The sequence below is a fragment of the Nycticebus coucang genome, chromosome 10, assembly GCF_027406575.1.
Source record: "Nycticebus coucang isolate mNycCou1 chromosome 10, mNycCou1.pri, whole genome shotgun sequence".
Taxonomy (NCBI): Eukaryota; Metazoa; Chordata; class Mammalia; order Primates; family Lorisidae; genus Nycticebus; species Nycticebus coucang.
The window spans coordinates 122420923-122447565 of NC_069789.1; the positions used below are offsets into that span (position 1 = coordinate 122420923).

General features: G+C 50.3%; 1 protein-coding gene across 2 annotated transcripts; it reads right to left on the reverse strand.

The window, feature by feature from the left end:
• Positions 1-97: 97 nt before the first annotated feature.
• BCKDHA (branched chain keto acid dehydrogenase E1 subunit alpha) lies at positions 98-26268 on the reverse strand. 2 transcript variants are annotated; one of them, XM_053605186.1, is made up of 9 exons: positions 26115-26268; positions 16490-16672; positions 16297-16383; positions 8609-8717; positions 5250-5411; positions 2046-2252; positions 1669-1810; positions 1275-1446; positions 98-667 (listed from the first exon to the last, which is right to left on the reverse strand). In XM_053605186.1, exons 1-9 carry the CDS (start codon positions 26220-26222, stop codon positions 497-499), a joined length of 1341 nt encoding a protein of 446 aa, XP_053461161.1. In that variant the 5' UTR covers positions 26223-26268; the 3' UTR covers positions 98-496. The 2 variants fall into 2 exon arrangements, with proteins under 2 accessions (XP_053461161.1, XP_053461162.1); XM_053605187.1 differs by lacking the exon at positions 26115-26268 and adding an exon at positions 25917-26069.
• Positions 26269-26643: the final 375 nt, after the last annotated feature.

Consider the following 26643-nt stretch of genomic DNA (forward strand, 5'->3'; position numbering starts at 1 on the left):
CTCTTTATCTAAAGTAGAAAAGCTGGGGCTGGGCCGACATAAGTCTTGCTAAACTCTCCCAACACTGCAGGCTCCCGGAATCAGAGAACAGAGGTGGTACAGGGCCAAATGCAGGACCTAGTTTATTCACTACCTCTGCTGACCACCTATCACTCTGAGGAAGTTCCAAGGGCTGATGTGCTGTGCCCACCCACACCACACCCAGGTGCTTTCAGTCCCAGAGACGCCCTCAGCCAGGCCTGGGAGAAGGCACTGTAACAATAAGTGAAGAGAGGGCTGATGGAGCCTCGGCAACTACTGTGAACACTCCGCCCCTCAAATGTAACAGCCTGGAGGAGCAGGGACGGGCAGTGAGAGCCACCTGTTACGGTCCCAGGTGCCACCTGGTCCCTGAGTACTCAGAGGGAGCTGGATGGGGAGCCAGCTCTCCCCGTTCCCCTGAGTGGGGCTGCCTCACAGGAAGGCTGAGGGTGGGTGGGAGTAGGGTAGCCAGGCCTCACTTCTCAAAGTGGTCCAAGGGATAGTGTTCCCCATAGGTCTGCAGGTGACGAGCCAGGGACTCCTGCTGCTTCCGCAGCTGGGCAGGCATCTCCTGATAGACATCCGAGAAGAGCAGGTTGGGATTAGGCTTCAGCTTCCGCTCAGCCTGCTCAAAAGCCTCCATGACCTGTGGGGGCATAGCACAGTGGTCAGGCAGCCAACATCCCACTCAGGGCCCTCCCTCCTCCAATGGGACCTCGGGCTGGGGTTCTGACTGCTCTGAGCCTTTGTGTTTCCATCTGTGCACAGCAGATTACCATCATAACAGCAATGTGACAAACACATCCTGGGTCCCAGCATTGCAGTCCTCTGCAGGGCCCAGGCATTGTACTAAGTGTGTGGATTCATTTAAGGCTCTCAGTAGCCCCAAGAAATAGGCAGGTGAGAAATGAGGAAACGGAGACATAGGGAAGAGAAAGGACTTGCCCACAGTGATACAGTTAGGGGCAGAGCCAGGACACATGGTGCTGCCTGATGCCAGGGTCTATCTTTACCACTGGACTACACTGCCCCTCTGGCCCCTAATGGCTATGTCAGGGAGGGTGGGACAGTGATTCGGGGCAGGATACATACACTGTCTGTGGATTAAGCCACCTAATCCTCAGACAACCTTCTGAAATGGGCACTACCAGTATCCCCTTCAGAGATGAGGAAACAGAAGGCAACTTGCCAAGGACACAGAGCTGGGTCATGTGTGGCCTGCCCCCTGTCCCCCACACTGCACCAGCCCTCACCTTCTTGCGGGACTGCTTCCTCCAGGCTTTCTCCTGTTCATCGTCCCACCAGCCACGGCTCAGCAGGTAGTGTCTCAGCCGGGAGATAGGGTGGTCCTGCTTGTCCCAGTAATTGACCTCGTCCACTGAGCGGTACGCAGAGCTGTCATCACTAGTGCTGTGGTGCCCGATCCTGCACAAGGGGGGGAGCCCTGAAGTCAGCATGGGAGGGCCCCCTGGAGAGGAGGGAGGTATGCAGGAAGGGAAAGGGAAAACTAGGGACAAAGGAGTAGAAATAAAGGCGAGAAAGGGAATACAACATGGGGCAATGAGACCGTGTCCTGTGGACAGTGACCAATATGAGGAAGATGCTAAAGATGGTGGGCCGTCAAAGCTGTGGGGGAGAGTTAGGTACCTGTAAGTCATGGCCTCAATGAGGAAGGGCTGGTTCTCTGCCACAGCCCGCCGCCGGGCTTCCTTAGTGGCATTGTACACAGCAAACACATCGTTACCGTCCACGCGGATCGACATAATGCCATACCCAGGGCCTCGCGCTGCTGTGGGGACAGAGAGAAGGCTGGTCAGGCCAGAGCTCAGATGAGGAAAACGTGTGGGGTCAGGATGGAACATGCAGCGGGGAAGGGAAGGAAAGAAGGCTGAGTGAGTAAAGCAGAGGGTAACAAAACACAGTGCTGGCTCCACCGGCTCCAGCAATCCAACAGGTGCCGGACACCACAGGGGTGGGGTAAGGGCTGATCGGGCAGGATGGGGAGCAGCCAGCAGGGTCCATACCAATGCCATCCCCGCGGTACTGCTCGGACGTGGGCGTGGAGATGGCATAGCCGTTGTTCCGGCAGAAGAAAATGATGGGGCACTCAAGTGTGGCGGCAAAGTTGAAGCCGGCGTGGGCATCCCCTTCGCTGGCGGCCCCCTCGCCGAAGTAACAGATGACGACCCTGTTGGCATTGGCCCGCTTGGCAGCATAGGCTGCCCCCACAGCTGCAGGAGAACGAGAGAATGGTGAGCAGGCTGGAGAAAGACACGCATTCACACACCCCAACCCAGGGCACTGGGCTCAGGCCGGCTGTTGCCAGGCTCTGTGAGGATCAAAACCGCTGACCTCCAGATGTTCCCCCAGTCCCTGCCCACCTCTGTCTTCTCCCTCTCAGCTGACGGCAGCTCTATCCTCCCAACTGCTCAGGCCAAGAACTTCAGCACCATCTCTGACCTCACACTTTCTGTCATTCCCCATGTCTGCTCCACACCACCCTGGTCAAGCCACCATCACTTCTCACCTGAGTTACTGAATAGCCTCCTCACTGGCCCCCTCCACCCCCATCTGCTACCCAAGGGGCAGTAGGCCAATTCTCCACAGAAGACTCCTCCCCACCCTAGGGCCTGCAGCTCCAGCTCCACTCTGGATAAAAGTCAAAGGCCACCAGGCCCCACCCAATCTGCATAATCTGCAATCCCTACCTCTTGAACTTTACCTTCAACCACCCTCCCTATCTGCATCCTCCACGCCAGCCCCACAGGCCCCTCCCTGCTCCTCAAATACACACCTGCCTCAAGATAGCCATGTGGCTCCCTCCCTCGCCTCTGGCCAGTGCATCAGTGTCACCTCCCAATGACGCCTCCCCTCCCCCACTGTATCACACAGCACACCCTCCTTGGCTTGGCTGTTCCCTGTAGAACTAGCTGGCCCTGGCATACTCTAGGTATCGCTTCATCTTATTTACTGTCTGTTCCCAACAATGGCAGCACCAGAGGACTGAGGTTTGTCTCTTTTTTGTTCACTGCACTGAGAGCAGAGCTCAGCACATCACAGGGGCTCTGTACAATTGCTGAATGAGTCACTTAGTGGGTCCCCAAAAGGAAGGTTGGGGCCAGGCCCAGCCCTTATGGGAACCTTTTAGCTCACATACCCCTCCTCTGAGAAAGCTTCCCTGCCTACCTCCCACTAAGAGGCCCGAATTGCTTCTCATTCCAAACAAAACACTACGACTGTGGGGCCTGCTGCTATGCCAGGTGCACTGCTGAGGCCTCCAGAGACTGAGACACAGGCATCTCGCACCAAGGTGGGAGATGAGACATGCATCTCGGCCATCCTGGGCCAGAAAAAGCCAGACCCTGCACTGACCCTCATTGTAGGCCCAACAGGGTGTGGGGTGGGAGGCTTGGGGGAGATGGCTTAGTCTCCACAGTAGATGGGCATAGGCCTGGCACCTGGTGGGTCTGGTTCCCAAAGAAGCCCCATGTTTTTTTGTTTTTGGTTTTTGGCCGGGGCTAGGTTTGAACCCACCACCTCCAGCATATGGGACCGGCGCCCTACTCCTTGAGCCACAGGCACCGCCCAAGCCCCATGTTTTTTTGTGTTGTTTTTTTTTTTTGCAGTTTTTGGCCAGGGCTGGGTTTGAACCCCTACCTCCGGCATATGGGGCCAGCACCCTATTCCTTTGAGCCACAGGCCGCCCATAAAAGTTTATTTACTTTGTTGTTGTTGTTGCAGTTTGGCCAAGGCTGGGTTTAAACCCACCACACTCGGTATATGGGGCGGGCGCCCTACTCACTGAGCCACAGGTGCTGCCCCCAGACAAGCCCCTTTTAATAGAAGGGGTTTCAGGGCACCCACAGTAAGCTTTGGGGGAGTTTACTTGACTCTGAGGACAGGAAAATAAGGCTTAGGGCCCAGAACCTGCGCTCTGGAGTGACATGAGTTCCTGCTCCTCTCCCTCCCTGCTACCTGGTCTATACCAAGTACCTTCCCACTTAGACTTCAATTTCTAGCTTTTGGTTTTGTTTTGTTTTGTTTTGAGATAGAGTCACATTCTGCTAGAGCACCATGGCATCATGGCTCACAGCAAGCTCAAACTCTTGGGCTCAAGTGATTCTCTTGCCTCCCTCCCAAGGAGCTACAGGTGCCTGCAGCTAGTTTTTCTGTTTTTAGAGAGATGGGTTCTCACTCTTCCTCGGGCTGGTCTCAAACTCCTGAGCTCAAGCAATTCATCCACCTCGGCCTCCCAGAGTGCTAGGATTACAGGTGTGAGTCACCGTGCCCAGCCTTAGCTTCTGGCTCTTTAAAATAAGAAGAGTATATAATAACATTTACCCCCATGGACATGGCAAGCATCCTGTTAGACAATGAAAGAGAAGCATCAGCATAGGGCCTGGAACACATTGGATATGTTTGTGAAGAGAAAAACAGGGTAGGATGGTGGCGCCTGTGGCTCAGTGAGCAGGGCACCGGCCCATATAACAAGGGTGGAGGGTTCAAACCCAGCCCCGGCCAAACTGCAACAAAAAAAAAAATAGCCGGGCATTGTGGCGGGCGCCTGTAGTCCCAGCTACTCGGGAGGCTGAGGCAAGAGAATCGCTTAAGCCTAGGAGTTGGAGGTTGCTGTGAGCTGTGTGACGCCATGGCACTCTACCGAGGGCAATAAAGTGAAATTCTGTCTCTACAAAAAAAAAAAAAAGAAAGAAAAACAGGGTAGGCACCATTTGAGAAATTCAGAGTATGGTCATGCAGACTCAAAGATGCTAACAGGGTGGGGACAGTAGCAGAGTGCTCCTTTTAGGGTCCCAAACAAGAGGTATACTGAAAGCCCAGAGTAAAGAATATGGCTCTGGGGCGGCGCCTGTGGCTCAGTTGGTGGGGCGCCGGCCCCATATGCTGAGGGTGGCGGGTTCAGACCCAGCCCTGGCCAAACTGCAACCAAAAAATAGCCGGGCGTTGTGGCGGGCGCCTGTAGTCCCAGCTACTCGGGAGGCTGAGGCAAGAGAATCGCTTAAGCCCAGGAGTTGGAGGTTGCTGTGAGCTGTGTGAGGCCACGGCACTCTACCGAGGGCCATAAAGTGAGACTCTGTCTCTACAAAAAAAAAAAAAAAAAGAATATGGCTCTGATGGTGGCGCCAACCTGGAAGCCTATCCAGAAGGGATGGCTTGGACAGGGGTGTGATGTTGGCTGGCATAACAAGGCCTGGGGCATGTGTCCTCACCCTGAGGGATCTGCGTGGCCAGTGGAGAGGAGATGGTGACAAAGTGGCGTTCCTTGCAACCGTAGTGGACAGGCATCTGGCGCCCCTTGCCCTGGTCACTTACGTTGCCATAGCACTGTGCCATGAACAGCTCCAGAGGGTAGTCCCGATACATCAGCACACCTACAAGGAAGGAGGGAGTGGTGAGCAGGGTGGGCGGTGCAGGGGTCAGACAACCCTGTAGGTGACCCAGGGTGAGCCCCCTGCCACCTGGGCTTCCATTTCCCTGTCTGTATAAGGAAGCTGGACTAGAGCAGAAAAGGCCAAATGTGGATGCTCGTGGGGACCAGGCAGATGCCAAAGACCCATGACCTGTCAAAGGCCTATCTCAGGAGCAAGGCTAATGCTCAGACCAACTGACTGCTGCTCAGGAAGGCTAGATCATCCAGGTTTTCAAAAGAAAGCAGAAATCTAGCCTTTCTTCTTGCTTTCTTTTACTGAGAAACTCTCTGATAAATTTAAGTGTTTTCAATTAATTCATTTACCTTTTAAAAAATTATAAACCAAATAAAAGTATAGGCCACTAATTCACAACTGCTGGGCTAGAAAGGAAATATTCTAATTTGCTGGAACAGTCAAACCTGTTTTTCAAACAACCTCTGGGGATGCCCACCTAAGTGTCAAAGGGAACCACTCTGAGTAAAGGGGACCCTGCCTGCTAAGTTGAAGACAAGAGAGAGTTTATAATTGACCCAGGACAAGTTACAACCCTCTTTGCTCCACCTGAAAAGGGGGATAATCCTCACACCCATGCCTTAGAGGCAGTGCTGTGGACCACTGAAGTCCTGGGCAAGCACTCTGAGAACAGGGGCATTACAGAGAAGCCACTGTCAAGCACCAGGGTTTCCAAACCCTTTCTTTACTGCAAAACCCTCTTTTCAGATGTGATTTTTTTTTTTTTTTTTTTTTGAGATAAGAGTCTCACTTTGTTGCCCTGGAGTTGAATGCCATGGCGTCATCATACGTCACAGCAACCTCAAACTCCTGGGCTCAAGTGATCCTCCTGCCTCAGCTTCCCAAGTAACTGAGACTACAGGTGCCCCATTAATTTTTATATTTTAGTAGAGACAGGGTCTCGCACTCGCTCAGGCTGGTCTCAAACTCCCAAGTTCAAGCAATCCACCTGCCTTGGCCTCCCAGAGTGCTAGGATTACAGGTGTGAGCCACCGCGCCCAACTCAGATTCAAATTTAACATGGATCACATTACACAGCAGTAATGTTTCGTGCAAGGAGTGCACATCTTCCCTGAGTCAATCGCAAGTAGGAACACATCACTAGCTGCCAAGTACTATTCTGAGCACTCGCCATAGGGTACCTTGGTTAATCCTCACAACAACCCTATGAAGTAAGTGGGATTATCCGCCTCATTTGTGCTCCTATATCTGGCTCCACATCACACAACTATTGAGTGGCAGAGCAGGGAGCTGGCGGAAGGCAAAATTCACACAATTCAAAGGTTAGCCTGAGACAAGGAAGCAGGGAGTGTTTCTCAGCTAAAGGAGTGCCACCTCGAGACATCAACATAAACACAGATCAGTAGTGCTTGGACATTTGGCTTTGAAATGATGCATTTCTTGATATTTTAGTTGGGGTTGAGAGTGATTAGAGTTACTGTAACATTCACCTTTAATACAGCCTTTTTAGCACTTTTTTTTGAGACAAGGTCTCACTTTGTCACCCTCTGTAGAGTGTGTCACAGCTCACAGCAACCTCCAACTCTTGGGCTCAAGTGATTCTCTTGTCTCAGCCTCCCAAGTAGCTCCAAGTAGCTGAGACTACAAGGGCCTACCACAACGCCCAGCTATTTTTAGAGACAGGGTCTCGCTCTTGCTCAGGCTGGTCTCAAACCTGTGAGATCAGGGTAATCCACCAGCCTCGGCCTCCCAAGTGCTGGGATTACAGGCGTTAGCCACCACGCCTGGCCTTATTAGCACTTTTTGTCACATGTTCTTGAATGAACATAATACGAAGTCACATAAAATGTGGTCATACTGCATGTACTGTACTGCTCCCCGGGCTAACTCCTTTGCTCCCAAGCATTCATTAATGCTTATCAACTTTCTTCATTCCTATTCATTGATCCTTTCTTCCTTTCATTCATGTAATCAGCTCCCAACCAGGGCCTGCCAGGCTCTCTGATCTTGCACTGTGCTCAGGCCTATCCAGGCCCTGCTACCTGCTCCTGCTCCCGCTCCCTGAAGGGGGACTCATAGAGGCTGGTGCTGGTTGGGCAGGGTCCACAGAACGTGCATGCCCTCAGCTACACCCAACCTCACACCATCCTTCCAGACCCCACCCCCCCAAAGTAGGGACCATCATAATCCCACTTCTGGAAATAAGAAAACTGAGGCCCAGAGAAGGGAAGTGATTTGCCCAAAACCTAACAACTGGTAATGAATGGTTAAGAGCATAGGGTCTTTTAAAAAACAAAAATTATTATGGGTACAAAATAGTTATATATTATAGGGTACATGTGATGTTTGGATACAGGTATACAATATGAATTAACCAAATCAGGGTAACTGGGGTACCATCACCTCAGTCATTTATCATTTCTTTGTGTTAGGAACATTCCAATTCTACTCTTCTAGTTATTTTAAAGTATATCCTAACTTATTGTTGATTATAGTCACTTTATTATGCTGTCCAATACTATTTATTCTATATTACTACTTAACTATATTTTACACCCATTAATCACTCTACCTTTTCCCCCTCCCTGCTACCTTTCCCAGCCTTCGGTAATCATCATTTTCCTGTCTCTATGAGATCAATCGTTTTGTTTTTTGTTTTCTTTCAGAGACAGACTCTCACTTTGTCGCCCTTAGTAGAGTACCGTAGCATCACAGCTCACAGCAACTTCCAGCTCTTGGGCTTAGGCGATTCTCTTGCCTCAGCCTCCCGATTAGCTGGGACTACAGGCACCTGCCACAACGCCCGGGTTTTTTTGTTGTTGTTGCAGTTTGGCCAGGGCCAGGTTTGAACCCGCCATCCTCAGTATATGGGGCTGGTGCCCTACTCACTGAGCCACAGGTGCCGCCCAGATCAATCGTTTTTAATACTTAGCTCCCACATACAAGTGAGAACAATACAAGTTAGGCTCTTAATCACTTTTCAGCCTTCAGAGAGATGTTTAGTCCCTCCAAAGTTCTGTCCCTGGGGTGCCTCTTCCTTGCTCAGAAAGTTCTTCCAGGTCCTTAGACTTTTCTGGCATGATGCTACTTCTGGAAGACCACTTGGCCTTCAGTGGGGAACCTCAATGGGAAACCTCACTGGGGAACCTCAACAGGGAACACGGCCAAACCATGGACAGACGTACCTGCCTCCCGGTATTGGCCAAAAACCAGGTCCGTGTTATCCAGAGCGGCTGCACTTCCCACATGCGTCCCCTCCTCTCCATAGTTGGTCATGTAGAAGGAGATCCGGCCCTGGGGGTGGAAGAAGGCCCAAAGGACTGGGCTCGGTTATGCTGGGCAATGACAGAGAACCATCCAAATCCTGCCCAACTTCTGATGACTCTATTAATCAACAGAGTCCTTGGCTCAGCACCTGTAGCTCAGCGGCTAGGGCACCAGCCACATACACTGGGGCTGGCAGGTTCAAATCCAGGCCAGGCCTGCCAAACAACTATGACAACTATAATTAAAAAATAGCCCAGTGGTTGTGGCTATACTCCCAGCTACTTGGAAGGCTTAGGCAAAAGAATCACATAAGCCCAAGAGTTTGAGGTTTCTGTGAGCTGTGACACCATGGCACTCTACCCAGGGCGACAGCTTGAGACTGTGTCTCAAAAAAAAAAAAAAAAAAAGGGCGGCACCTGTGGCTCAGTAAGCAGGGTGCCGGCCCCATATACTGAGGGTGGCGAGTTCAAAACCAGCCCCGGCCAAACTGCAACAAAAAAATAGCTGGGCGTTGTGGCGGGCGCCTGTAGTCCCAGCTACTCGGGAGGCTGAGGCAGGAGAATTGCCTAGGCCCAGGAGTTGGAGGTTGCTGTGAGCTGTGTGATGCCATGGCACTCTACTGAGGGCAATAAAGTGAAACTCTGTCTCTACAGAAAAAAAAAAAAAAATAGGGCACCAGCTCCATATACCAAGGGTGGTGGGTTCAAACCCAGCCCCGGCCAAACTGCAACAAAAAATAGCCAGGCGTTGTGGCGGGCACTTGTAGTCCCAGCTACTCAGGAGGCTGAGGCAAGAGAATCACCTAAGCCCAGGAGCTGGAGGTTGCTGTGAGCTGTGACGCCACAGCACTCTACCGAGGGCGACAAAGTGAAACTCTATCTCTAAAAAAAAACAAAAATCAACAGAGTCCTTCTGAAAGCCAGCCCTGGGCCATGCCATGCCAGGGTTCCTGTCTTCTAACCAGCTGTCAGATTGGTTAGAGCCAGTGATGAGATGTGAGCCCCAAGGAGGTACCCATCCTACTATGCAAGGACACTGGCAACAAGCATCTAGGTTGAGCAAAAGTGGGCAGGGAGGAAGACTCCAGGCAGAGGGAACAATAAACCCCACGAACCCAGACGGCTGGGACATAAAGTGGGAGGGTGGAAAAAGAGGCAGGAGAGGGAGCACCCAGACAGTACAGGGAACAACCCACCAGCCTTCCTCTCAGAACAGTGATAACCCACTGACTATTCTCAAGGGAACAACATGGTCAAACCTGCATTTTAGAAACCTCTCTAAGGCTGCCACATAGGAAACGGATGGAAGAGACAAGGCTAATTACAGCAAACCAGGAAAGGGGTGGTGGTGGCCTGGCTTGACAGCAATGGGAAGCCAGATAGAAAAAGATCAATGAGGGCGGCGCCTGTGGCTCAGTGAGTAGGGGCGCCAGCCCAGTTTATGGGGGGGGCGGGGGCGGGTTCAAACCTGGCCCCAGCCAAACCGCAACAAAACAATAGCCGGGCATTGTGGGGGGCATCTGTAGTCCCAGCCACTCGGGAGGCTGAGGCAAGAGAATCACCAAGCCCAGCAGTTGGAGGTTGCTGTGAGCTGTGTGAGGCCACGACACTCTACTGAGGGCCATAAAGTGAGACTCTGTCTCTACAAAAAAAAAAAAAAAAATCCTGGCATTGTGGCAGGCACCTGTAGTTCCAGCTACTTGGGAGGCTGAGGCAAGAGAATCACCAAGCCCAGGAGTTGGAGGTTGCTGTGAGCTATGTGACACTACAGCACTCTATGGAGGGCTCTGTCTCTACAAAAAAAAAAAAAGAAAGAAAGAAAGAAAGAAAAAGATAGATGAGCCTTATGAAGCGGAGTCGCCAGTCCTAGGGTTGGCAGACCCTGCCAGCTCACCACACCAGTGCCCAGGCCAGCTTCCTTTACCCAAATCCCCAACTTGAGGCTAGAAAAAACGAAACACTCAGGTTCCCAGCCTCTTTTGAAGCCAGAACACACAGGGCATAGTGGCTATGGGACATAATTTTAGCTAGATATTGGGACACAGTGACTATGGGACATAGTTATAGCTATATATTGAGACATAGTGGCTATGGGACATAGTTTTAGCTAGATATTTCAGTGGAAGTCTGCCTTTGCTTTCTAGATAAAAGGGACCACAGCCCTGCCCTAACCCCCTTCTTCCCACCTCGCACTAAGCCATAAAGCCTAGAGCTGCAGCAGCCCTCCTGTGTACATGAAGCAACAAGCACAGGACAAAAGCCAACTTGCCAACAAGAGTGAAGCAGAGAAGAAGGGTTTGGGTCCTGGATGGTGCTGCTGAGCAGCTCACTGGACTCTAAAGGAACACCTCAAGATGGAGGGGATGCAGAGAGAAAGTGATGGGGTGGAGGAGAAAAGGATGAGACACAGGTTTCCGGTGTTGGCAAATGGGTAAATCAGCAGTGCTCAACTTGTAGGTCATGACCCACAGGAACTGTATTAGAGGGCCGCAGCATTTGGAAAGTTGACAACCACTGGGGTAAAATGATCATGCCGTTCACTGAGAAAGGTACTAGGGGAAGAAAAGTAGCAAGTCTGGGATGAATATGCCAAGATCAAGTTCAGACAGGCTGTTTGCTGTGAAACATCCAAGGCAAGAAGCCATCTAGGGCCTCTGACCAGCAGTCTGGCTGGAGATCTGAGGAATCCCTAGCATCCAGACAGAAGTGAGGTCATCCAGAACGATGCACAAAGTGAAACAAAGTGAGCCTCGACAGCACTCTGAGGGACACCCCGTGACCAGTTCTCCTTGGGGCTCAGCAGTGCCCTCCCCATGTGTTACCTGGGCCTGGTTTTGAGTTGCTCTGGGGAAACTGATGAATATGTGCTTTCTTCTAAGTGGGGAGCCAATTAAAAGCTAATTGACCTTCCAGTGCCAAGTGAGTGGGTGGCTGCTGGGTGAGAGGGCCTGGCAGGGCTGTCAAGGTTAGTGTGGGGAAGAGCCTGAGACTGGCCTCCTGAGGAAACAGGACTTGGGCCAGTAGCAGAGGCTAGTTGCCTACCCAGTATCCTACCCCCTTCCTCCTGGTAATAGGCTTCTCATCCTCCCCAGGCTGCAACTATCTGGACTAAAAGACTACATTTCTCATCTCCCTTGCAGCTAAGAGTGACCAGTGAAATGTAAACAGACATTGGGCGGGACTACTAGAAAGTTCTATAAAAGTGCGGATGGGATGTACCATGCCTGACCTTCCACTTTCCTTCTACTTCCTGCCTGGAGTAAAACGTGATGGAGGGAGCTCCAGTAGCCATTTGGACCATGAGGGAACCTCAGAAAAAGTAGAAGCCCATACCTTGGACACCACATCTGACATCAGGGTGCCACAGACCAGCCCCAGACCACCTGTTTCAAGATCTATTTTATCTAAGAGAAAAAACTACTATGTGCTTAAGCTACTGCCCTTGTTCTTATCTGTAACAGTTTTATTTTTATTTTTTGAGTAGGAAGAAGATCTGTTACTTAACACTAAATAATCTTTTTTTTTTTTTTTTTGAGAAAGAGTTTCACTATGTCACCCTCAGTAGAGTGCCACGGCATCACAACTAACAGCAACCTCACACTCTTGGGCTTAAGCAATTCTTTTGCATCAGCCTCCCAAGTCCAAGTAGCTGGGATTACAGGGGCCTGCCACAATGACCGGCTATTTTTTTGTTGCAGTTGTCATTGTTGTTTAGCTGGCCTGGGCCAGGTTCAAACGTGCCACCCTCAGTGCATGTGGCTGGCACGGTAACCATTGTGCTATGGGCGCTGAGCTTTTTTTTTTTTCTATTGAGACAGAGTCTCACTTTGTCATCCTCAGGAGTGCCATGGCGTCACAGCTCATAGAAACCTCAAACACTTGGGCTCAAACGATTCTCTTGCCTCAGCCTCCCTAGTAGCTGGGACTATGGGCAACCACCACAATGCCCAGCTAACTTAACATAATCTTAACAGATACAGTCTGAGACATGATGGATGAATTGATCTTACTTAGAGCTTTCGATGTCACTCAATAGGCAAGTAACTTTACATGCTGGGTCTCACAGAATCCCTACCTCTATTATACAGGTTGGGTTCTATTATTAGCCTTTTTTTTTTTAGAGGCAGAGTCTTACTTTGTCGCCCTCGGTAGAGTGCCGTGGCGTCACAGCTCACAGCAACCTCCAGCTCTTGGACTTAGATGATTCTCTTGCCTCAGCCTCCCCAGTAGCTGGGAATACAGGCGCACGCCACAATACCCAGCTATTTTTTTGTTGCAGTTTGGCTGGGGTCGGATTCGAATCCACCACCCTCGGTATACGGAGCCAGCGCCCTACTCGCTGAGCCACAGGTGCCACCCGCCATTTTTTTTTTTTTTTTTTTTTGAGACAGAGTCTCACTCTGTTGCCCTGGGTAGGGCATTATAGCTCACAGCAACCTCAAACTCTTGGGCTCAAGCAAATCCTCCTGCCTCAGCCTCCCAAGTAGCTGGGACTACAGGCACTCACCACAATGCCCAGCTAGTTTTCTATTTTTAGTAGAGACAGGGTCTCACTCTTGCTTTTAGCCCCATATTTTAATACAGTGAGGACACTAAGACAAAGACAACAAAAACTGCCTGCCCAAATACCTGCAATTGAAACCAAGTCCATTAGATTCCAAAGTCCCCTGTCTGTGCAGCCCATGCAGGCATAGGAACGAGCCTTTGCATGCAGGAGTGCCATGGCCTGGTACTAAGGCTCTGGAGAGGGGAGCAGAGAATACCATGCCACAGTGGAAGAAGACAGAGTGGCTCTTGGGCTTAGGCGATTCTCTTGCCTCAGCCTCCCAAGTAACTGGGACAACAGGCACCCACCACAACGCCCAGCTATTTGGTTTTTTTTTTTTTGGTTGTAGTTGTCATTATTGTTTGGCAGGTCCGGGCTGGGTTTAAACCCTCCAGCTCCAGTATGTGGCTAGCGCCCTAGCCACAGAGCTACAAGTGCCAAGCCAAGCCCAGAGGTTTGAGGCTGCTGTGAGCTGTGACACCATGGAACTCTACCGATAGTGACATAGTGAGACTCTGTCTCAAAATAATAATAATAATAGCTAGTATCAGCTCAGGAAAGGCCAGACTTGATCCTTGGACAATGGGAATCTAGCAACATTTGTGGGCAGGGTGGCAATAATACCCTAACTTGCAGAAACCATACATAGGGTTCCTGAGTCACCTGCCCACCTGAATCTGCTCAGTGTCCACAGCAGGATCATCTGGGGACTTTACACAAATGCAGGCCCCCAAGGCCAGCCCTCTTCTGAATGAGCAGGCGTGGCAGACATCTGAGGGCTTTCCCGCCTAATAAGCTTCCCCCTTGTCTGACAGGAGCCCCCTGCTCCTGCTCTGCGTTTCTGCAGCCTGCGAGGGACAGGGTCTACTCCTCTACTCCTGTGATTCCTGGGGCTGAGCACATGGCTGGCGTCTAGCCAGTCATAGCGTTCGGCTCAAGACAGGGTCTGTGACCAAAGCTTGACCAATGCTAGAACATTAGGGACCATTCTCTTTCCAATGCAAAGTGGAAACAATAATAATTGCAAGGTTGGTATGGTCACCACAAATAATAATAACTAATATCAGGCGTAGCACCTGTAGCTCAGCGGCTAGGGCGCCAGCCACATACACTGGGGCTGGTGGTTCAAACCTGGCCTAGGCCTACTAAACAACAATGACAACTACAACAAAAAAATAGCCCAGCACTGTGGTGGGCACCTGTAGTCCCAGCTACTTGGGAGGCTGGGGCAAGAGAATCGCTTAAGTCTAAGGTTTTTTTGTGTTTGTTTTTTTTTGAGATTAGAGCCTCAAGCTATCGCCCTGGGTAGAGTGCCATGACGTCAAAGCTCACAGCAACCTCAAACTCTTGGGCTTAAATGATTCTCTTGCCTCAGCCTCCCTAGTAGGTGGGACTACAGGCACCTGCCACAACGCCCGGCTATTTTTTTGGGGGGGGTGGGGGGAGTTGTAATTGTCATTATTGTTTGGCAGGTCCAGGCTGGGTTCAAACCCTCCAGCTCCAGTATATGTGGCTGTTGCCCTAGCTGCTGAACTATAAATGCCAAGCCAAGCCCAAGGGTTTGAGGCTGCTGTGAGCTGTGACACCACAGAACTCTACTGATAGTGACTCTGTCTCAAAATAATCATAATAATAATAATAGCTAATATTAGCCCAGCGCAGTGGCTCACACCTGTAATCCTAGCACTCTGGGAGGCCAAGGCAGGTGGATCATATGAGCTTAGGAGTTTGAGACCAGCCTGAGCAAGGGTAAGACCTCATGGGCAGCACCTGTGGCTCAGTCGGTAGGGCGCTGGCGCCAGGTACCAAGGTGGTGGGTTTGAACCCGGCCCCAGCCAAACCACAATAACAACAACAAAAATAGCTGGGCACTGTGGTGGGTGCCTATAGTCCCAGCTACTTGGGAGACTGAGGCAAGAGAATCACTTAAGCCCAGGAGTTGGAGGTTGCTGTGAGCTGTGACACTACAGGACTCTACCGAGGGCGGTAAAATGAGACTCTGTCTTAAAAAAAAAAAGTAAGACCTTATCTCTACTAAAAATAAAAAAACTAGCCAGCCATTGTGGCAGACACCTCTAGTCCCAGCTACTTGGGAGGCCAAAGCAAGAAGATGGCTTGAGCCCAAGAGTTTGAGGTTACTGTGAGCTATGACGCCAGGGCATTCTACCCAGGGCAACAGAGTAAGACTCTATCTCAAAAAAAAATTTTAAAAAGCTAATATTTACTGACTCCTGGCTAAATGCCAGTTTACTGTTCCCAAGGTCATCACATATGCCACTATCAATCTTCATGGCAGCCTTAAGAGGTAAGTGCAGACAAGAAAACTGAAGCACTGAGAGGTTAAGCAACTTTCCCAGGGTCACAGAGCTAGAAACAGGCACAACTAGGACTTTAACCTTACAGACTTGCATCAGCACCACCTACAGCCTGAACCCTTTCTCTTTGCCACCTCTGCACGAGCCAGGAGCTGCCAGAGACCACTGCCACTTGCAAAGGAAGAAAGCCAAAGCAGAAGAGAATAGAAAAGATAAAGGAGTAAAAAGGTCTGATACCATCTGATAACCACAGCCCCTGAATCTAGCTATGTCTGAAAACAAGCTCCTGGATATGCAGTTATTTGAGTCAGTAAATTCTTCCTTTATTGACATTGGGTTGACTGGATCTTTGTCCCTGGCACTAAGACTTCTGAAGATCACAACACATTTGACGTGGGCCTCCAGTGGTCTCTGGGGCACTACAGGAAGTACTGCAGGTCCATCCTGTTTCTCAGGACCGTGAACTCCAAAGAGGAAGGGAGGTGAGGCCTCCTCCCTGCCTTCTTCCAGCACAGGTAAGCCCCCAGCAGGGCACACAGCAAACATCTGCAGTGATCAGGCCCATCTTTCTGCCCTTAAGCAGCACCCCTCCCACACTCATCCTCCACAGCCCCAAGTGAACCCCAAGAATTCTCAGCATCCCCAGAGAAGGATATCTCCTCCTTGGGAGCTGTTCTTTGGCCCAAACACAGGTAGGGGACCTCAGGTAATCCTCAACACCCCTCCCCAAGCCTGTCCCCACGCACCTGCCGCTGAGACTCATACAGGATGCGGTCCATGGTGTTGAGCAGCGTCATACTCTTGTACAACTTCAGGACCTTCTCTTGGGGCAGCTACAGATGGAGGCATAGACAGACGTGGGGCAGTTGGGACCAGAGAGGAGACAGGCAAGAGGCCTGGGCACGAGGGACACGGGAAAGTGGGGAGGCAGCCTCTCACATGGGGATCCTCGCTGGAGTTGATGATCTGGCCCTGCCGGTCCATGACGCGGTAGATGGGGATTCCAGAGATGACATTGGGCTGGATGAATTCAAGCTTGTCTATAAACTCTGCTGAGGCCCCTGGGAACTGTGGCTTGTCATCCAGAGATGAGAACTGCTGCTGCTGCTGCCTGTGGGGATACTGAGGAGAGAGGGCAGAGGAGACAGCCATGTCAGGAACAGACTGAGGTTCCTGCTGGCTCAATCCTGGCAGCAGACAGGACAACATTGTGGTTAAGCCTCTGAGGCCTGCTTCACAGGGTATGAACACCAGCTCCACATTTACCTTTTTTTTTTTTTTTTGTAGTTTTGGCCGGGGCCAGGCTTGAACCTGCCACCCCCAGTATATGGGGCCAGTGCCCTACTCCTTGAGCCACAGCACCATCACCACCACCCTTATTTTTTATTATTATTATTTTTATTAGTATTAGATCATAGCTGTGTACATTAATGCGATCATGGGGCACCATGTACTGGTTTTATAAACAGTTCCACACATTTTCATCACACTGGTTAACATAGCATTCCTGACATTTTCTTAGTTATTGTGTTAAAACAATCATATTCTGCATTCACTAAGTTTCACATGTACCCTTGTAAGATGCACTGCAGGTGTATAATATTGGCCTTTTATTTATTTATTTTTGCAGTTTTTTTGACCAGGGCTGGGTTTGAACCCACCACCTCCGGTATATGAGGCCGGTGCCCTACTCCTTGAGCCACAGGCGCCACCCCACACCCTTTTTTTTTTTTGAGACAAAGTCTCACTATGTCGCCCTTGATAGAATGCCGTGTCATCACAGCTCATAGCAACCTCAAACTCTAGGGCTCTTGCCTCAGCCTCCCAAGTAGCTGGGACTACAGACACCTACCACAACACCCGGCTATTTTTTGTTGCAGTTGTCATTGTTTAGGAGGCCCAGGTTGGGTTAGAACCCGCCACCCTCAGTGTATGTGGCTGGTGCCATAACCACTGTGCTACGGGTGCCAAGCCCCAACTATTTTTTTGTTGCAGTTGTTGTCGTTTTAATTGGCCCGAGCCGGGTTCGAACCCACCAGCCTCGGTATATGTGGCCAGCGCCCTATCCACCGAGCTATGGGCACAGCCCTAATTACTAAATTTCTCAGTTTCCTCATCTGAAAAATTGGGATGAAAACAATAACAACTATCCCACAGGGCTGTTGTAAGATGAAATGATTCAAGAAAGTGGCAGGCAGCTAGGGAACTGTTATTATTATTACATTAGTCCAAACTCTCCATCCTGACATTCACGGCCTCTCTCTCTCTCTCCCTCCCCATCCCAGGCACACCCTCCCCCACCGCACAGTGGCCTCTAGGCAGCCAGGTGGGCTCTTCCCCAGCCTTATACCACACACCAGGGAGGCTACCCAGAATAAAGCTAAGTCTTTAAGCTCTCAAGAGTCAGAATGCCTGAGTTCAAATTCCTTACTGGGGTACATGGCAAAGTGACTTCCCTTCTTCATGTGTTCTCTTCCTGGTCTATAAAACAGAGCATACCTCATGGAAATGTTGTAAGGCTTAAGTTAGCAAGAGTATGCATATAAAATGTTCAGAGTCGGCTATGACTATCTCTACCACCCATCTCTGCCCCCACCCCAGGAAGTTAGGTAGCCTTGACCTAGCCTGAGTAGAAAGCCTCTTCCCCCAACACCTGGCAAACTGCCGCACACCCTTCAGTGCCTTCTCTATCCTGTCCCAGCTGCCCCTGCCAGCCTAGACTGACTCATTCAACAAATATTTGAGCACCTGCCTTGTTCCAAGCCCTGTGCTGGGTTCTGGGGACCTAAGACATCTGTCCTTGCTGCCTGGGCAGGGAACACAGATGCTGAACAAGAAACAATGAAAGTGATTCATGTCATCCTGTAACAGAGGGGAAAGGGGGCAAGGCTTCTTTGGGGAAGTGATATTAGGGCTGAGACATGAGGGATCAGCAGAGTTAGGGAAACAGCATTCCAGGCAAGGGTAACAGAACATGCAACAGAGAGGGAGTGAGGAATGGGATAAGGAGTTCAGAGTGGCTGGAGGAACCCTATGAAACTATGACACTGCCTCAATGGGTAGAAAAGCACAGGAGACCCGAGAGAAGCCTAAATGCTCAACACGATATAGGGCATTTGGAATTGAGTCAGACTAGCTCAAGCATTGTACCAGCGCCCCTTTACGAAGCACTCACTATGCACCAGGCTGAACTCTGCAAGCACAGCCTCACTGACTGTTGCTACTGTCCTTGAGCAGAGGAGGAAGCCAGGACTTGGGGAGGTAGTAAAATAACCTGCACCAGGCCACACCCACATACAAATTATGTCAGGACTGGCCTTCAAACCTGGGCAGGGCTGAGATTCAGACCCCAAAAACCATGCTCCCTACCCCAACTGCCATCGCTCCCTGGTTTTCACACATTTGCGTCTTTTCTTCCTAACACACCCTGGATTTTTCTTGAGATAAGTAACTGTGGTTTTACTTCCAACAGGAGCTAAAGAAGGGTAGGGTTTGCTACCAGCTAGATTTCATATGTGGGTGCTGAAGTGTGTCCCCTCTCCCTTCTTTTAAATGCAGTGAACAAGCTGCCCAAGGTTCCAATGTGGTAGCCTGTCATGTGTGTGCATTTATCTATGTTTGTGGGTATAAGGAAATCAAGTTCAGGACTGACAACATCTCCCTTTGTGAAAAAGCTGCTGCTGGCCCCTAGCACCACCGTGCTTCTCCCTTCTGAACACTCAGCACAGCTGGACCCTCACATCCCACATCCATCTAGAAGATTCCTTCATCTTGTGTCTGTCTCCCACTTCCCCCCGAAGTTCTAGGAGGGTAGGGAAAGCATCCAGGTCAGCTCACATAGTGAACACACATATGAATGAGTGGTTAAATTCACTGGCTCTAGAGTCAAACTGACATGGGTTCCAACATCTTAGTTCACTGTGTGGCTCTCTGCAAAACACTTTGTCTCTCTAAATTTCCTCTTCTGTAAAAGGCTGCAGAAAGCTGTGCAAAAAGTTCCTAAGATAAGGCACACAGATCTGGGACATACTATGTGCTCAAAAATTGGTAGAAGGGGCCAGGTGTGGTGGTTCATGTCCGCAGTTCAAGCACTTTGAGAGGCCAAGGCAGGAGGGATACTTGGGGCCAGGAGTTGAAGAGCATCCTGAGCAAGAGTGAGACCCCATCTGTACAAAAAATAGAAAAATTAGCCATACATCACGATGTGTGCCTGTAATTCCAGTTACTCAGGAGGCTGAGGCCAGAGGATTGGTTGAGCCCAAGGAGTTCGAGGTTGCAGTGAGTTGTGAAAACACCACTGCACTCTACCCAGGGCAACAAAGTCAGACTGTGTCTCAAATAATAATAATAATTGGTAGAAAGGAGGAAAAATATAGGAAGGTTAAGGAAGTGGGCAAAAGGTCTATGACTGGTACCTTTGGAAGAAAGTAGGGAAAAGAGTAGGAGAGAATGATTGCACCTTAAACTGGATTCTAAAACTAAACCTTGGCCCCAGGAGACACTCCAGACAGGGAAACTGAAGCCAGGGGAGATGATGTGGCAATACACCAACAGAGCGGGAATGAAGGCTAAAGCAGCAGCGCAGCACTGAGAGAAGAGGTCGGGAGCCAGCGTGGGCAGCACGGGGCAGCGGAGGGCTGTCTGACTCTGAAGGAGGGAACTACCATCAGGCACCTGGGTGGGCTCCCTATATGGGAGCTGGGCCTGGGCTGGGCCTTTCTCCCTTTTCCTGGGTCTGCAGAATGACTGCAGTCCCTACACCCAGGGTTACTGCGATGACTGAATAAGCACAGGGCTCAGCCTGGTCCTGAGGAAATGCTCCATTCTGGGAGAAAGCGGTCAAATGCCTGCAGAGGAAGGATGTGACCCCACCCATTTTCTTTCTGTTTTTGGTAGGGGGTGGGGATTGTCCTGGTGGTCCGAGATTACAATGGCAGTGATAGCACAGATTCACACAAAGCCTTCCAGCCACATCCTCTCCTACCACACAGGAAAGCACCATCTGCCTGCTCTGGATGGTCTAATCTGTCCACCAGGTCCCGGGGTGGCCTCTATGGGGTCAACCCCTAAGGCACTGTGGATGAGGACAAGGACTCCAAGCAGACACCACCTCCTGACTGTGTACTCAAACTCCCTGCTGTGTTCACAAAGGGTGATGAGTACATATCTCATGGGTTGTCATGAGGACTAAACCAAGCTGATGTGTACAGATCACTTAACCCACTGCCTGGCATATAATGAATGCTTCATAAATACAAATTGAGTCGTCGGAAGACAGACAAATGCTGAACACACACCTTACAACCAAGAGGGTGATCTCAGCAAACGGTACAGCGGTTAACCATAGGGTGGGCAGGACAAGTGGCTCTAGAGCTAAACTGCTGGTGTTCCAATCCTGGTTCCGTCCCTTTCTAGCCATGCAGTGTTGGACAGAAGCCAGTCTCCATGAACAGTGTTCCCTCATGGAGATAATATCTGCCTCACAGGACTGTGGGGAGGTGGTAAAGCAGCTCCAGTGGCTCTCAAAAGAACATTTCCCTAGCTTGGATCAGATGGAGCCTCTGGAAAAGAGTCCTAGAAAAGGAGGGGTTGAGCCAAGGCCTGCTGGACAGGCCAGGGTGAGAAGGAAAAGGCTTGTGGTTAGAACACTTCAGTCCCACGGAGCAACAAAGGCTCTGAGGCAAGAGAACAGAGCCTAGCACCCTGGGACCCTGAAGACAGCACAGCCAGGCAGCAAACAATGAGAATAACCACATGCCGAGGTGCCGCTCAAAGCTCTTTACTTACACCTGTGCTCAATGAACCTGTACGGCATCCAGGTAAGGCAGACATGACTATCACGCGTCCATTAAAGACAGGTGGTATCTGAGGCGCAGAGAGGTTAAGCGACTTGTCCAAAGCCACAGAGATCTTGAATGACCATGCCAGCAGGTACAGCCAAACAGCCTGACTAGTGCTGCCTAGAGAGGCTGGAAGAAAGGTCAGGTCCAGAAAAAGGAAGGCTTTGTGGCTGGTGCCAGGAAACCCTGAGACCTCTGTATCTAGGACAGTAGGAAAGTGAAGGCCACTCAATCCTACTCTCTCCTGGCCTCTGAGCACTTGCCCTCAAACAAAGCAAACAGCTGGACCTCCTCTGCCCAGGATATCTGTCTAGGAGGGGCCAGAGACAGAGACTAGTCAGGGTCCGGACCCAGGGGCATTAGCCACACTAGGCTCTGCCAAGCACTGAAAGTATAAAGCCCCAAGGGAGAGTCTTTCCCTGACTAGATTTACGGTCCCTAGTGTAGAGAAACTCCCATTCTTGGGCCCCTACCGAGTGCTCAATATATGTAATAAGCACTTCATAACAACCACTCTCTTGGCCAGGCACAGTGGTTCACTGCAGTAATTCTGATGCTTTGGGAGTCAGAAGTTTTGCTTGAGGCCTGGAGTTCAATACCAACCTTAGCAACGTAGTGACACCTTTGCCTCTTATAAATAATACAAAACGTATCTGGGTGTGGTGGCACACACCTGTACTCCTACCTATTTGGGAAGCTGAAGCAAGAGGACGGCTTAAGGCCAGGAGCTTGAGGCTGCAGTGAGCTATGATCCCACCACCACATGGGCCAAAAAAAGGTACCTTTTTTTTTTTTTTTTTGAGACAGAGTCTCTAGCTGTCATCCTGAGTAGTGTGCTGTGGCATCACAGTTCACAGCAACCTCAAACTCTTGGGCTTAAGTCCCAAGTAACTTGGGACTACAGGTGCCCACCACAATGCCCAGCTATTTTTTGGTTGTAGTTGTCATTGTTGTTTGGCAGGCCCAGGATGGGTTCAAACCTGCTGGTGGATATGGCTGGCACCCTAGCTGCTGAGCTACAGGTGCCAAGCTAGGTACCACTTTCTTTAATCCTCACCACAGCTTTCTAAAAGAGGTACAGTTATCATCTCTGTTTTAAAGATCGAGACATGCTTGGGTGGCACCTGTGGCTCAGTGAGTAGGTTGCTGGCCCCATATACCAAGGGTGTCGGGTTCAAACCCGGCCCGGGCCAAACTGCAACAAATAATAATAATAATAAAACAAGTAAATATCATGGATGTGAGTTAGCAAAGTAAATCTTAAAGTGGTTCATGATGTGAAAAAAAGAGGCTAAGTTTCTTTTTTTTTTTTTTCTTTTTGTAGAGACAGTCTCACTTTACCGCCCTCCTAGAGTGCCGTGACGTCACACGGCTCACAGCAACCTCCAAGTCCTGGGCTTAGGCGATTCTCTTGCCTCAGCCTCCCAAGCAGCTGGGACTATAGATGCCCGCCTCAACGCCCGGCTATTTTTGTTGTTGTTGCAGTTCGGCCGGGGCCGGGTTTGAACCCGCCACCCTCAGTATATGGGGCCGGCGCCCCACTCACTGAGCCACAGGCACTGCCTGAGGCTAAGTTTCTTAAAAGGATAGCCAACAAGGAGATGCACCATATGACTAGGAGATCAGTAATGATCATCTCCATTCACCCCACTATATACACCCACCACTTGGAGATAATACACTGGAATCCCTGGACAAGCTGCCCTTAAACCAGCTGGGTCGGAAAAATTAAGTGACCGATAATCAGCACAAACTGAGCTCTACGTGTTCCCTGACTCCCAACAGGATAGAAAGTTTATTCACCCCACTAGCCTAAGCCTGGGGTGCTGGCTAAGAAACTGCATCACATTTCCCTGACAAGCTGACTTTCCTTCCTCCTCTTCTCCCTGAACACCAAAACATCTGCAATATCAGCAAAGGGAGGGAGGTGAAAACTGGGCAAAAACCTCGATAGCAGCAGGGTATTCCATAAAGGAGGTAATGAGAGAAGCAAGAAGGCAGGGACAAAGTAAAGCAGCCCATCTCTCCTCCTAACCCCACTTGTCCTGGCAACCCCAGTAATTCAGTCCAATCTTTCCAGGTCTATACAACCTCCCAACCTTTCCCCCAGGCTAAATATGTCTTCTCTCCACTTTGATAAAACTGTACCGTCTAACATGGCAGCCACCATCCACTTGTAACTATTTAAAGTTAAATTCATTAAAAATTGAATAACATGGGCGGCGCCTGTGGCTCAGTGAGTAGGGCGCTGGCCCCATATGCCGAGGGTGGCGGGTTCAAACCCAGCCCCGGCCAAACTGCAACAACAAAAAAAATAGCCGGGTGTTGTGGCGGGTGCCTGTAGTCCCAGCTGCTCGGGAGGCTGAGGCAAGAGAATCGCGTAAGCCCAAGAGTTAGAGGTTGCTGTGAGCCGTGTGATGCCACAGCACTCTACCCCAGGGCAGTACAGTGAGACTCTGTCTCTACAAAAAAAAAAAAAAAAATTGAATAACATAAGGGCAGCACCTGTGGCTCAAAGGAATAGGGCGCTGGCCCCATATGCCGGAGGTGGTGGGTTCAAACCCAGCCCCAGCCAAAAACTGCAAAAAAAGAAAAAAAAATTTTTTAAACATACAAATAAATAAAATGTTAGGGTGGCACCTGTAGCTCAAGCGGCTGAGGTGCCAGCCACATACACCAGAGCTGGCGGGTTCAAATCTAGCCCGGGCCTGCCAAACAACAATGTCAACTACAACCGAAAAATAGCCAGGCATTGTGGCCAGTGCCTGTAGTCCCAGCTACTTGGGAGGCTGAGGCAAGAGAATTGCTTAAGCCCAGGAGTTGGACGTTGCTATGAGCAGTAACACCATGGCACTCTACCCAGGGCTATAGTTTGAGGCTCTGTCTCAAAAACAAAATAAAATAAAATGTTGGGACTTCTCCTCTTGTACCACCACCCCCCACCAAAAAAAAAAAAAAAAAAAAAGGAAGAAGAAGAGACAAGAAAGGTAACAAGGAGACTGACTCAGGAAGGAAACAGATTTAATCAGCAACAAATGACCTTTCCCTGGCCTGCCCCAGTCCAGCCCAATTCCCGCCCCACCTGCCCAGCCAATGGGCTCCTAGGATTGCCAGAGACAGAAGTCAGATGTGGAGCATGTGATCCATAAAAAAAGTGAAAGGGAACAGCCCAAAGGCAGAAAGCTACCCCACCTACCCACATCCTCCACATCCTGCCCTGCTCCAGCAACCTTTCCGCACTAACCAGCTTCAAGGGACTTCCTTCCCACATTACTCATACTCCACTTGTGGCCCATCCTCTTCACCTTCCTCCCCTTCCATCTCCCCTTTCTGGTGACTGGGTATTAGAGGATCAGATCCAACTTTACAAGAGCTTTATAAATTTTTCCTCAGGACCTCATCAAGGTCACCTCCTTTCTTCTCTCCACCTCCAAGGTTAGTATTTGTCCGTTCAACAATGACCAACATTCCTCTTGCCCTTTCTCCATGCCAGGTCCAGATCTTAGCATTTTACATATTACATTTTCACAATAACTCTATGCGGTGGCTGCTGGTATCTCTATTTTATTGAGAGGGAAATTAGGTCGAGAAGGTGAAGGCCTTTGCTCAAAGCTACAGAACTGGAAAGTGACAGAACAGAGATAAGCACCCACATGGTCTAGCTCCAGAACCTGCCCACTTATAATAACTACTACCCTCTTACCTGTGAAATTTTAGTTCAAGGCTTTTCTGCAGCTCACTGCATCTCCTCCTATATAGCAGGGGCTGCCAACTAGGTTTTCTACAGCGTGATCTTGCCTTTAGCACTGTCCACTCAAAGAGATTCTGATCCCCTTGACAAGAAACAAAGCTTTCTCAAGTGTTTTTAAGAAGTGTGGGTTGGCCAGGCATGGTGGTTCACGCCTGTAATCCCAGCATTCTGGGAGGCCGAGGTGGGTGGATTGCTTGAGCTCACAAGTTCGAGACCAGCTTGATCAAGAGCGAGATCCTGTCTCTAAAAAAATAGCTAGCAATGTGGCGCGCACCTGTAATCCCAGCTACTTGAGGCAAGAGGATCACTTGAGGCCAGGAATTTGAGGGTGCTGTGAGCTATGAAGCCACCGCACTCTACTGAGAGTGACAAAGTGAGACTCTTGTGTAAAAAAAAAATTTGGGGCAAACTGTCCTGTCTCCTCTTCCTCTTTTTCCTCCCTCATTAATTCAGGAAATACTTGCTAATCATGTCCTCTGCACAAAAGGACATGTGGTTTTGACATTCGGTCACAAGAATCAAGCAGGTTTTTTATGCCACTCACTTTAAGATTGTGTGGTAAAGAAGCAAAGAAACGCAGGGCCCATGACAGGAAACTGATCTCTCCTTTCTCCTCTTTGGAGAGCATTCTTTACCCAGAAGAAAGTTTTCGCTTTACAAAGTCATTTCCATTCTCCCACTCGCCATCCTCCCCTGTCCTTCCAAATGGCCTCCTCTAGTGATGGATGACAACAAATGAGAAACCCCCGCCCCTCTTCTCCAAGTCGTCTCCTACCCTCAAGACCCACAAAGGGGCTCTCTTGCTGTTCCTCTCCTAAGTAAGCGGAAGTTCTTCCTGGAGTGTCCTCTCCCAGTCCTTTTTCCTTCTGTGACAGTCCTTCGTTCATGCCCTGCAGGGACTCCACACTTTGAAGAGAGCCTTTACATTACTATTCTCTCTTGAGGAAAATCCCCTGGGGACCCATGTACTCACAGATGTAGCTAGCCCCCGAGTTCCAGGCCGCCGCAGCGACAGAAGAGCAGCCTGGCCCAGGCCTCGGCTTAGCCCCCAAACCCTGGCCGCGGCGATCGCTCCCGCCATCTTGGCTAACAACCACTTGGCGATCCGCCCCCCTCCTACTCTGGACTAGGGCTGCCCCTTCATGAGCCTGACTCAAATGCCGGCACCACTCTGACCAGCAGAACCGCCTTCTTCCCGTCCCGTGGTAAGTAGGATGAATGAGAGGTGTAGAGTACAGCCTATCTTCCCAAAATTAATGCCGACCGCCTCATTTGTAGCTAGTTCTGTAACAGGCAAAGAAGAGGGCAATTTAACTAGAGCCCACGGGAGTTTAGGGCCTGGAGACCTCGGGTAGGACAAGGTGAAGCCAAGGCCCGCCCCATCTTCTCTACAGTCCTATGGCTTTGCCTGGGATAGGAGTGGGCGGGGCCAGACTGTTGGTAAACGCTAAGCCACGTGCGGGAGTCAATTCGGACGGCCCCAGGACCTGCGCGTGCGCACT

What these genes read in the sequence shown, in the direction of transcription:
- BCKDHA (XM_053605186.1), bottom strand. Translation starts at nt 26,222, where the DNA reads ATGGCGGGAGCGATCGCCGCGGCCAGGGTTTGGGGGCTAAGCCGAGGC. An exon ending in GTACCGCGGGGATGGCATTG is followed by an intron (nt 1,811 to 2,045) that starts GTATGGACCCTG and finishes CTGTCCCCACAG; the next exon opens with CAGCGCGAGGCCCTGGGTAT. An exon ending in ATTGAGGCCATGACTTACAG is followed by an intron (nt 1,447 to 1,668) that starts GTACCTAACTCT and finishes CCCCTTGTGCAG; the next exon opens with GATCGGGCACCACAGCACTA.